Source organism: Taudactylus pleione, unplaced genomic scaffold (assembly GCF_031769625.1).
Source record: "Taudactylus pleione unplaced genomic scaffold, aTauple2 ptg000041l, whole genome shotgun sequence".
NCBI classification, from domain to species: domain Eukaryota; kingdom Metazoa; phylum Chordata; class Amphibia; order Anura; family Myobatrachidae; genus Taudactylus; species Taudactylus pleione.
In genome coordinates this window covers 56387424-56400519 of record NW_028284443.1, presented here as the reverse complement: position 1 = coordinate 56400519, position 13096 = coordinate 56387424, and the positions used below count along the sequence as shown (strand labels likewise).

The 13096-nt window shown below is 41.3% G+C and overlaps 1 protein-coding gene across 3 annotated transcripts in view; it reads right to left on the bottom strand.

Moving 5' to 3' along the window:
* The window catches only part of UGGT2 (UDP-glucose glycoprotein glucosyltransferase 2), a 428047-nt gene that overhangs the window by 44966 nt on the left and 369985 nt on the right, over window positions 1-13096 (bottom strand). For 2 of the 3 annotated variants that reach the window (XM_088458942.1, XM_088458949.1), the window contains exons 33-34: window positions 10527-10611; window positions 8898-9080 (exon numbers count right to left, since the gene is read on the bottom strand). In XM_088458942.1, coding sequence (XP_088315068.1) covers window positions 8898-9080; window positions 10527-10611 — 268 coding nt within the window. The remainder of the gene's footprint in view (window positions 1-8897; window positions 9081-10526; window positions 10612-13096) is intronic. The other variant, XM_088458958.1, reaches the window with a different exon arrangement.

The following is a 13096-nucleotide window of genomic DNA, read 5'->3' as shown; positions in this document are numbered from 1 at the left end:
CCCCTTTAGCTTTGCACCGCCTCCCTTCAGTGGGCCCCTACCATTGCATTCCTCCTGTGGGCCCTTCATATCCCAGTCCGACACTGCCCAGAGTCCCAAGTCGAAGTCCCTTGGGCATCAGCAGAAAATTACCGGAAGACCGGCACCCACCAACCTACAAACTCCAACAATCTTCTAATCCTGTGAAGACTAGGGTAAATTTACTAAGAATCGAGTCTGGGAGAGTTTGGAATCTCTGGAGAGTTTGGCCATTTTTTCCATTCGCAAATTTACTAAAGTAAAACTCTGGGAGAGATCTCCTTTGCTACGGGAAAATACTGGAGAGTTAGCAAACTCTCTTCAATTCCCCATCAACAAAACTCGAGAACCTTTTCACTAGTGAAGTTAGGATTTGGGAATTTACCAAGCAGAGAATTTTTAAACTCTTATGAGAATGTATAACACTCCTGTAAAAACTTGTGAAAAAAATTCACCTGCCTGTGATCTGTGAGTTTGGCAGAAACATACACAGATCACTGTGATCCATGTATGTTTCTGCCTGTAAATAGAAAAAAAAGGTTAAAAGTTTAAAAATAAAATGACATAGGGTCCCCCCCTAAAGCTTAACCAGCCCAGGACTTGCCAACCAGTCCTGGTTTCTATAATTACAGAGAACAAAATGTGTAGGGTTCCACTGTAATTTAGAAACCAACACCAGGCTGCAGGGCCAGTCCTGGTTTTAAATATAGGGAGGAAAATAATGCGTAGGGTACCCCCTATATTTAAAATCAGCACCTGACCCAAAACGGCCGGGCTGTAATGCCACAGCCCGGAGACCCTTTCACCGGGGGCAAAGCATTATCAGCCCAAGCCGGTCAGGCCAAGCCAGGGATCTCAGGGGAGGTGGGGACCACAGAAAAAAGGGGTCCCCCCAAAAAAACCCAGGCTTGGACTGAAGCCCAGGGCTCTTCCCCGCACCCCTGGAGTGTTGGGTACGGGGGTAATAAAGTGAAAAATAATTAAACCAGAAGGAGCAGGAGAAGCAACAGTCTCAGCTGTAATTGCAGCTAAAGGAGCCAGGCAGGGATGGACACCAGCTCACAAGACAGAAGAGGCAAGGGACCACTGCAGAAAACCAGAGACATGGAGCTCAACATAGGAGAAAGCAACTTTAGCAGCAGTTGAAACTGGAACTACACAGGGACCAGCAGCAGGCCCCCAAGATGGTGGCGGACCGGACAACACAGCAGAGGGTCAGCGCCACAGGACCTGAGGCAGGAAGAGACACCAAAAAGCAATAGAGAGTAATTTGAAGGCAGGAACTGTGGGGCACTAAGAAAAGTCCCACATATTAGCAGGTGCGTATAGTAATGGCGGCCCATTTTATTGAAGAAATGCAGGGACAGGAGGGCACAACAGAGGTCCGGATTCTGGCAAAAAGACCCACAGGGCAGCAGGAGGATATACAAGGACAGAAGAAAGCAAGGAGTCCCCGGGTAGTCTCAGGATTAATCAGCAGGATATTCGGGATGGAGAGCTGGAGGACTTGCATTTCACTTCATATCTGTCCAGGCCACGCCCCGCCTATAATAGATATCTCTACTGTCCATTGGCTTCTGTATGTCATCATATACACTGTCATACGCAGACAAAGGTCCATGCACAGGACCGAAACGTCGGATTTTAAAATGTTGTAACATTTTTACTGAGATGCAATAAAAAGATGTTTTTAAGAAGACTGGTGAGTGCTACCCCCCTTTTTTTTCTCCTTTTTTTTCTACTGTGATACGCAGAGATATGTTTCTCCAGAGCTTTTGGGGACTTAACACAGTGTTTCATTTTATAAATGTTTTTGGAGACTCTGGGCCTGATTCAGCTTTGGTATTAGAGTAAGATACTGTTATCTTGGTAAAACCATGCTGCACTGCAGGTAGGGCAGATTTAAAATGTGCAGAGATTTAGATTTGGGGGGGGGGGAGTGTTTCCCAACTGAAATCTAATCTAAAGTGTAAAAATAAAGATGTCCAGTTTACAGGCAAAAGCAGCCAGTATTTATCCTACATGTAAAAAAAAAAATATGTATTTACACCCCTTGCATTGCAATATGGTTTGTCCAGGTACACAGTTACAGTACTTGCCCTATCTTACTCTATTCCCAAATCTGAATCAGGCCCTCCAACTGAAACCACATCAACAAAACCAACTGCCAATGCAGTCTTTTATCAACATTTTTCTTTGGAGAGTTCTTGGGAACAAAAAACTGCTCACTTGAGACACCATCCTGTATGCTAGCATTGTCTTCACATCATTGGTAAGCTAATTACTCTCACTAAATGTAACTGTTCCGACTCCGTGGTAGCCGAAAGGAACGGTCTTGCACAGCCTTGAGGGCTGGAATGCCTTGGCAGGATGTGGCTGGGTGGTTGCCTTGGTGGCTGAGGGAGCTAGCTCCAAATGTTGCTTAGAGTCAATTGGTTGCGGTGCAGCCTTTGGGCCGGTAGCAGCCTGTGGGCTGGATGAGGCCTGTGGCCTATAAATTGAGATGCGGCATGTGGGCCGGTAGCAGCCTCTGGGCTGGATGGGGCCTTTGGGCCTATTAGTTGAGATGCGGCCTTTGGGCCGGTACCAGATTCTGGGCTGGATGAGGCCTGTGGGCCTATTAATCAGAAATTGCATATGAGTGTGGGTCCACAAATATGCCAAAAGTGGGACTGCGCTCTTATTGGTGGTGAGAAATTATATATATATATATATATATATATATATAAAATTATATATAATGTATATAAAATGAGTGTGCTAGGAAATAAACTGGGTCTAATTTGCTGTTGGTGTAATAACTCTTAGGATTTTGTTGGATACTAAAAAACAGTCTATATTAACAGTAAAGCTGTATTGACATGGAGGGCGAGGAGGGGTGGTGAAGGGGGGGCTGAGACTCAAGTGAATGGAAGGTATTAAATGTAAAACCAAGTATCACGCTTGGGACTTTGTGACTCTTAAGTTGCAGCGGGATGTGGGACGCCCTCCCCCAGTACCTATTAACCACCAGGTACAGAGCGTTCAGTACCTGGTGGTTAATAGGTACTGGGGGAGGGCGTCCCACAACCCGCTGCAACTTAAGAGTTACAAAGTCCCAAGCGTGATACTTGGTGTGTGGTAACCAGTGTTAATGCACAGTCTGATAAGCGTCTGTCAAAGCAGAGCAAAGAGTACTGGTGATGCCTCACCTTGCCCTGGTCTTTAATCGTGGTCCTGTTCTTTTCTCCTTCCGGTCTTCATCTGCTTCTGCCAGTGGTGTGGGCCGTATTCCAGTGGTCACTGCTGGTGCAGCCACTGGCTTGGTCCCCGCAGTGTGCTTGAGCACTTTCCGTCCAGTCCCGCAATCTTGCAGGCTGGAGGGATCTGACGACTCCGGACTACTCAACTCACCTATTAGAGGTGACTGGGGTAGGAGGAGGAACGTTGTTGAAAGCGGTGATGGTGGTTGGTGTAGAGCTCCTACGCGTGTCGGCTGTATTCAGCCTTCCTCAGGGAGTAATGGTTGGCGCCATCTTGGGGGTGGAGATATAAAGTCTGATGGGCGGGCAAATCTGTGATGCATACCCAAAACACTGGGCTCAGAAAAGGTTACCATGGTTACTGAATGCAATCAATGAATGTTAGACAGTAAGGGGGCTACAGAAAGCTCTGTGTAAATATGGCCCAAGGTGCTGGCTCCAGTATGATCTCTGTAGTATGTTCAACCATTGGATAAAGGTCATGCATGGGTTATTGAATAGAAAGGGGTATAGTTGTGACTGTATAATGCAGGAATGGCCTCTAGCTGTTGTGAAACTACAAGTCCCAGCATGCCCTGCCACAGTTTATTCAATCCCTAATGGCAAAACAGGCAGGGCATGCTGGGACTTGTAGTTTCACAACAGCTGGAGAGCCACGGGTTGGCCAGGCCTGGTATAATGTAACCTAAATTGTAATTGCTTTGCTAGTGAACTGATTCGGATGGGAGCATACCTTTGTCAGTAAGCAATGACATGCTGAAAAAATACATGCATGGAGGTATAAATATAAAAGAAAAGGGGAGACGCACTGAACCAAGCGCTAATAATTGGAAGTGGTGTACATGAGACTGTATGACATACCTAAATCCTTGTTGCACTGTTAGGGGACTGATTCGGTATGACTGTGAGTAAGGGGCGGGGGGGACACATCCAATGGCCATACGCTGGCACATTGATTCGCGGTATGGCATGTTGAAGGCTTATCACGGTAGAGAAAATATGATAGGAATACTAATGACCACAGACACTAACTATGGTAAAGGACTAAAATTTGAATTTAGGACTCATATTGTTTGGTTATTAACCTGTGATGACTGCCTTTATCTCATTATCCAGATTGAGTTCATATGGGGCAAGGGTCCTAAGTTCCATAAACCATTTAAATTCTGCGCTATTGATATTTCTGTCATAGTTACCTCCTCTCCAATTCTTTTTGATCTGTTCTATCCCGATGTAGTTTAGACCTGTAGGGTCTTGGTTGTGTTGGTCTAAAGTGTTTGGAGAGGCTGTAGGTCTCAAGTCCCTTCCTATTGTTCCTAATATGTTCTGAAATTCTAATCTTTAGTTTTCTTGTAGTTCTCCATACATACTGCTGTCCACAATGACATGTTACAAGATAAATGACCCCCATGCTGTTACATGAGAGATGGTCTCTTATTATATATGTATTCTGGTTTTGATTAGAACTAAAGGAACATTTTTTTTTGTAGATTTGGGGTTTATTTTGCAGAATTTACATGTACCACAATAGTAGAAACCTGGATTCAGTTAATGACCCATTAGTGTCTTCTGTAATGGTGTTTTGGTTCTTTAGATGGTTATGGACAAGTTTCTGTTTCAAGTCAGGTGCCTTTCTAAAAATCAGCTGTGGTTTGGGTGGGAGGAGGTGGTTCACAGTCTCATCTTCAAGGAAGATGTGCCAATGTCTTCGAATTATTTTGTTCAGATGTTTGTGATCTTTACTCTATTGGGTAATAAAAGGAGTGTTGGGTTTCTTCTGTGTGGTGGACCTGTTTTTGTATGTCAGTAAGGAATCCCTCTCTTCCTCTTCTACTTTCTCAAATGTGCACTGAACTGTCTCCTGTTTGTAACCTTTTTCTAGAAACTGCTGCTTCATCATCTGTCCCTGTCTTTGGTAGTCTGATTGTTTGCTCCAGTTTCTCCTAACGCTCATAAACTGGCACAGGAGGATGTTTTCCAGCCAATTGGGGTGGTGGCCACTACTTGACAATATATAACTATTAACATCTACTGTTTTCTGGTATGTTCTTGTGTCTATTTTGTCTTGTTCAATGTATATGGTTATGTCCAGAAAATTTACCTCCAATTTGCTGTAGTGAGTAGTGAAGCTGAGATGATTTTCATTCTGATTTATATAACTGAGAAACTGGTCGAGTCTACCTTCTTCACCCCACCAAATAAATAGCACGTCATCTATGTAACGGCGCCAGAGGACTAGGTTGCCCCAAATTCATGCTCCGACCAGATGTTGAGGTCCTCCCATCTGCTGAGAAACAGGTTAGCATAACTTAGGGCAAACCTAGTCCCCATTGCTGTCCCTGTGTCTTGTCTGTAAAATGATCCTTCAAACCAGAAAGAGTCATGTTTCAATATGAAAAGCATGCAGTCAGTTATGAACTGAATCTGTTGGGCTCCCATATATGGATCTTGCTCTAAGTAATGTTTAACAGCATCTGTTCCCTGCTGGTGATCTATCACGGTATAGAGTGAAGTTATGTCACTTGTACATAGCTAGTAATCTGTGTGCCATTCAAAACTCCCTAAAGATCTCAGAATATCCGTGGTGTCTCTTATGTGGGATTTTTGATTTTGTATGTGGGTCTGTAAAAAAGAATCAATGTATTGTGACAAGTTGCTGGTCAATGGATCTATACCTAATATGATTGGGCACCCTGGCAGTTTGGTAATGTTTTTGTGGATTTTTGGTAGATAACTGGGATCATCAGATGAGGATTATCTAAGTACTTATGTTCTTGTTATGTGAGAATGCCTAGGTCACGACCTTCTTCCAGCAGTTTACGTAGTTTGTTTTGGTAATGTCTGGTGGGATCTATTGGTAGTACAGTGTAGGTGTTTGTGTCACTCACTAATCTAGTACATTCTGCAATGTATTCCTGTTTGTTTAATAGGATCACTCCTCCTCCCTTATCTGCTGGCTTAATCACTAGGTCACTGTGGGCCAATATATGTATTGACTAATTATCGGATTTTAGCGCATATAGCGCGAATAGAGCTGGCTATATTGAAGCATTCCCACGGACACTTGCTATAAGACAAATCAGTCCATTGCAACGGACAAAACTATCTAAGTTGTATATATTCTGAACACTCCTATCTCCATACTAATTGGAGGGACTTTTCCATACTTATTGAAGCAATGTTTATGCACTGGATGCCAGTCTAAATCAAGTTGGCTATATTGTTTTATAACCTGTCAATCAGCATTTCACAAGACTATCTGGTTATATAGATATTGACAAATATCTAATTTTAACTATTCTGGACTTCCTCTGAATATACTATTCACTTTTAAATGTGTCAGAAATAATTCTAAATGTCACAATTATAACAACCGGACTGGGTATTTCAATTGTGATCTGTCACATTATAATTGTTATCATTATCCATCTGGATTTTAAGTTGAGATTTGTTTAAATGAGGCAATTTTTTTTCACTGTGATCATCTTTATTTACATACATAATTTTATATGAATATTATTAAATATTATCTGATATTGAGATTGCGCTTCATTGTTCTATTAGTATTAGTTGTTGTCCGTATTGACAGGTAGAGTACAGCCTGTTTTGATATTTGAAGCTGCAGTCTTATGGTTTTCTAAAAACAGCTGTGTGATTAATTTATTATTATTTTCAGCACTAGACTGTCTGTCTTTGTGTACTATGATAACTAGCAAAATCTGGGGGCGGGGCATATATGGAGGAGGACCAGAGGCATCCTGGGAGCTGAAAGCTTAACTGTTTGGTGCCTGGATCACTCCAACCATATTATCCCTGTGGATCTCTATGGACCTTGAAGAAGAAAAGGCAAACTGGCAGAGGAAATGTGATGTTCTGGACAATGTGCTACTTGAAAACATAGGGTGCTAGCATTCATGTGAATGTTAGTTTGACATATACCACCTACATTGCTGCAGACAAATGTACACTGTTCATGGCAACGGCATTTCCTGATGGCAGTGTCCTCTTTCAGCGGGATAATGAGCACTGCCACACTGCAAACATTCTTTGGGAACATGACATAGATCAAGGTGTTGACTTAGACTTTAAATTCCTCAGATCTCAATATGTGGGATGTGCTGGAAAAACAAGTCAACTTACAGGATCTGCTGCTAAAGACTTGGTGCCAGGTATCACAAGACACCTTTCTAGGTTTTGTAGAGTCCAAGCCTTGACAGGTCAGGTGTTTTGGTGGCAAGAGGGGGACTTATACGATATTAGGTAGGTGGTTTTAATGGGGATGAAGTTTATATCTCAGTGTTCGGGATGCCGGAGTTCAGAATGTCAGCGCTGGAATCTCGACACCAATCAGAATCCCGACATCCGGCATCCCGATGGTAAGCATTTCGGTTAGGGGGAGGGTTAAAGGTTGGGCACTAGGGGATACAGTTAGGCTGCGGAGGGTGGGAGGGTTAGGCTGCAGGAGGAAAGGGTTGGGTTCAGGCTGCAGGGAGGGTTAGGGGTAGGGTTACGATACTTACAGAAAGGTGCTGGTATCATAACCCTGTCATCCTGTACCCAAGCCCTTTTAATGCTATGGATGATGGGTATTATATTGCTTAGTGCATATAGTGTTTCAGAATGTCATTTGCGTTTGCTGGAAAGATACCAGAGGATGAGTCACCCAGTAGTCACTAATAGTCTCCAACCTGCCTGTCTGTTGCATTGTGTAACAGCAGGTAATGTGGATGAATAACACAGTTCCTTACTGTCCTTAAGACAGTACATGTCAAAAGCTGCCAGATCAGGTTTATCTTGTATTTTTCTCTCTCTCTCTCTCTAGAGATATAGATAGCTATAAATATACAGATAGATATGCACACATGGATATATAGGTGTAAATACATACAGTATATGTGTATGTATGTGTAAATATCTATATATGTATAAAAATCTAAAACGCGTACATGTTAGTTAAATCTGAATAGGGAGAAATGGTAGGGGCCAACCAGCAACAGATAGGAAGAGAAAATGAACTTAAATATGAAATAAATGTGTATATATATATATATATATATATATATATAAATATATAGAGAGAGAGAGAGAGAGATTGGATGTTTAAATGTAAGGTCAGTGTGTTTGAAATAGATGGAGGAATCGGGGACAAAAATAGTTAAGGTAACATTTTCCAAATAACACACAATAAAATGATGTGCCTGGCTTCTAACTGTCAATATTCGGATTAAATATGTCTCAACTCCAGGGTCTAGCCTGGATTTGTGAGGATCTGTGAAGCATTCGTTCTTGCGATTTTCTCATTAAACGCAAGCTCAGATTCCTTTCCTAAGGAGCTACAGGCAAGACACAGATCATTTAAACACTGAACATCCTGAACTTATAAGAACAAAGAAGAGACATGGAAAGTACAGCAACGAAAACCTTTTGCAAGGATATTCTAAAAAGACTAGATTGAGAAGGTAATGAGCTTTCAAAATCCCTCTGGGATTGACAGAATGCTCACATAATTACCTGAGATGGATTCACTTTATCAGTCTGTTTGCCGCTAAGCGTGATATTTAGGTTAAGAATAAAATAGGTTTTCACACTAACTGGCACCTGATTCTGCTAGAAAGTCATGCTTTATTTCATACGTACCTGGTCAGCATCAACAAAGATTATTTTGTCTACGGCAAGTGGGAAAAGAACATCAAGGAAGAGGATTTTGTAACCCCAAATTATCCGTTGCTTTTCTGTCTGTTGGTGAAGCCATCGAGGCCACTTATATTGCACTAATTCATACTGGAAGCCATACTCCCTTGCCATGTGTGGAATGATTTCCTAAGGCAAAATAATCCAGAATAAAATTTAAAAGGGCATCAATGATTAAATACAGTGGCTTGCAAACGTTGAATAGCTTGTCCAAATATTTAAGTCTGTATCAAAACACAGAGTTTTAAAAGAAATTTGCCTTTCCAGAAAAAGACAAAACCATATACAGTGGCATTCAAAAGTATTCAACCCCCTGAAATATCAACAAATTTGTTCCTATTACAAATGACACATTCACAGATTGTTTCAGACAGTATTTGTATTGCAAACCAGTAGACTCAAAGTAAATGTTCAAACTCATAATTCATAAGCCAAAGTTTGTGAGGAGCAAATATATGATTATATACGTACTGTTATACATTCTGTATCAGAATCAAAACCTTTCTGGGTATTTTTCTTAATATTATCAAATGGTATTTTTGAATAACTATATTTTGAATAACTATATCACTACTGGTTTGTATGAGGAATGGCATATCACACTAATAGTGTCCTCTGTGTATTGTAAATTGATCAGTAAAATATTTTGGGGATTTTAAATTGGTAAGTAGAATGCATTGTGTTGTATACAAGTCACTATAATGCTATTTATTGTAAATAGCATTATGTATATGGACTTTATTCTGCAGGATAAAAAGAAAACCACATTGAGTTTAAAACAATTTGTGTTTATTGTGAGGATTTACAGAATTTTGAACACTGGTAGCTTAGTACAGAATAATTTAGAACAAGGTTTCTCAACTCCAGTACCACCAACAGGTCATGTTTGGTGTATTTTATTTTATCATGCACAGATGAGTTCTCTATTTTCCTGGGTCAGTGATTATCCCACCTGCTTCCACAGGCAGAAATCCTCTAAACGTGACCTGTTGTGTAAACCTGAGTTGATGTTGAGAACGATTGATTTAGGATGTACTATGTTGCATTTGTGCACTTAGTACAGAAAATCAAAATACAAAAAAATAGAAACATTTCAAAGGTGCAAAAAATACTCTCAGTATCATGTAATGTCGACTGAATGTCAACAATTTTGACATTTAACGCGTCAACACTTATTTTCGCCAAACCTTAACTTCAGTCTATAGTACCTCCAACCCTAGTTTCAGCCTAATCCTAATTTCATGTGTCAATATTCTGACTGCCCGACATTTATGTAAACATTCTGACTAATCCCTCAAAAATGTGTTTATATATGTGTTATAAAATAATATGCTAAAATTAGATTTAATTAAATGCACCATAGTATAGATTTAATTTCAGCAAGAACTAACTACAATCCTGTAATGGGTGAACTAAGCTCTTTACCACTATAAATCTTGCTGCTGTTTTACTCTAGCCAAACTGTGATGTGTTGAGTAAATAATGTGTTAAAGCATAAAACTTTCTTTTACAATTCGATGCTAAAAAAAAGTAATTTATGTAATAATGCTAAATTCAGAAAGCACAAACACCTACCGTAAACCGTGGAGAAAGATAGTTTTTTAAGAACCAGAATTTCACATGTGTGTTTGTATGCCGAAGAACTGAAAGCATCATGATTCTACAACAAAAGAGAACAGATTAATTGTAATTTGCAAAATAAGTGATGAGGACACAAGAATATTTATTTTGTGTAGTAGGATCAGTTTATACACATTTGTTGCCCTTAAGTACAACTGATCTGTTTTGTACATACAATCATTTCCAACATACTTTGCACACACACAAATTTGGCTGGAAGATCAACTTAATTAAGAGAAGAGCTCATTTTTAGGCTGGTAGTGTGTCTGGTATTCATGACCTATGACAACAAATACTTTGGGATTAGTCCAAAATGAGTCAAATCACAAAACTACCAACTATACATATAGTTTCCTAGTTTTACTTACAATGGTGTGGTAGTAGCCTAATTATTCAGACATGCCATTTTAAATTAGAAAAAAAAAGTGTTGACACTGCTCATCCTGGCTGGCTGTGACCAGCAATTCTACCCTATGGGGGTCATTCAGACCCACTCGCGAGCGGCAGTCCGCTCGCAAGTAGGTTGATGTTCCCCACTGCGCATGCGCACGACGGAGGGAGCTCCGTCGTTCGCATGCGCGAGACCCGGCGAGCGAAGTACTTTCCATCGCTCCGGGTCTCGCACCAAAGGGGGCGTGCTGTCGATGTTGATTGACAGCACGCCCCCTTTGGTGGGCGTTCCGGGGGCGTGCCTGCCAGAAGGAGGCGTTCTTATGGGAACGCCTACCGTCTGAAGCCGGCCCCACTGACATCACTAGTGATGTCAGTGGGAGTAATTTTGGCTCTGATAGAGCCAAAATCACTCCTGGCCTTGCGGTTGAGAAACCCGACCACAGGGTTTCTCTCGCAAGTCCGATGGTCGCGATGGTCAAGACCATCGCGACCATCTTGTTGGACGCTTGTATATGCTGTGGGTGGTGACTATACGAGCGTCCAGGAGGACGCTCCATTTTAATGGAGGTGGGCCCTGATTCAGAGCGAGCGCTCTGGTCAGAGCGTCCGGCTCTGAATCAGGGCCTATGTGCCAACTACTCATTAGAAGAAGTAGTCTCGAGCACTGCAGGTCAAACCTGTCTGTAAACAGTAGAAGATCCTTGTAAAAGAAGCAGCTCTATTAAATCCATTATACAATGATTACATCAAGGCAAGCAAAAAGGGGAAACATAGCTGAAAAATGTGATTTTGGTACTCACTGTAAAATCCCTTCCTCTTAATCCAGCTGGAGGTCACTGCCATGACGCTGGGTCGTAGGGCCGGCTCAGGCACTTAAACGACCACCCCCTCCCCTATATAATACATGCCCCTTCCACCTGCACTTCAGCATAATTTTCTAACAAAGCCATATGGAGTAAAAATAGGAAAAAATACCTGAACCCTCAGGAACAACAAATGCCAAAAAAATGTCAACAACAGGGAGGGGGCGCAATGTCCCTCAGTAGGATTAAGATAAGGAGATTTTACGGTGAGTACCAAAATCAAATTTCCTTTTTCATCTACGAAAGGGGACACTGCAATGACATTGAGACTTCACAAAACAAGACTATCAATGGGGGGGCACTCTCTGCCAAATCCGCAAACAAAACTTTGCGCCCAAAGCTAGCATCACTAGAACAAAAAGTATGAAAACGGTAAAATTTGGTAAAAGTGTGCATTAAAGACAAGGTCGTAGCTCTGCACAGCTGATCCACAGAAGCCACAAACCGCCCAGGAGGCTTCCATAGCACGAGTGGAATGATCCTGAAGAGGAGGCGGAACAGACATCCTCGGAAAGATAAGCCTGGCGAAGTGATCCAACAGGCAATAAAAGTCTTAAAAAGAAAGCCAACCACTCTTAGGGGCATCAATCAACATCAAGAAAGATTCAGTCCAACAAACAGAAACTGTAAGGTCAATGTAGAGGTGTTCTGCCCGGACCACATCCAACAGACGCAAAGTTGGTGAATTAGAACCTTCAAAGGCTTGAAGGACAATATCCTCTTTACAATGGAACTTCGACACCACCATAAGAAGAAAAAATGGCTTAGTCAAAAAAAAAAAAAAAACATCCGATCATGATGAAAAATGACTAATGGAGGTTTACAGTATAAAGCTGTCAGTTCTGAAACGCTGGAGTATGGTAGGAAAGGGGAATGGGGATAAGACCTGAGCACTGGTATGAAACCTCTTAATTAGTAAAAGATATGTGCAGAGATAGTAGTGGTGGATATGCTACCATGATAAAAATTAACCCAATATTTAGTTAAAAATTAGTACACAGAGCTCCCATGAGAGCTGTATAGAGTATACAGATTAAGAGGAAAGAGACAGTACTCCCCTTTGTGGGGCACTAATCCAACATATGAAATCAGTAATTTTCGATATTAGCTGAAACTTAACTTTTAATGAGATATATCAAAGATAAAAAGAAAAAGCTCACATATATTACAAAGAAACAACAACACACAACAATGGCACAAATCAGTGGTATAATTCTTGGTCCCATAATAGTTGAATCAATAAATATATGGTTCAGACTCATCAGATGT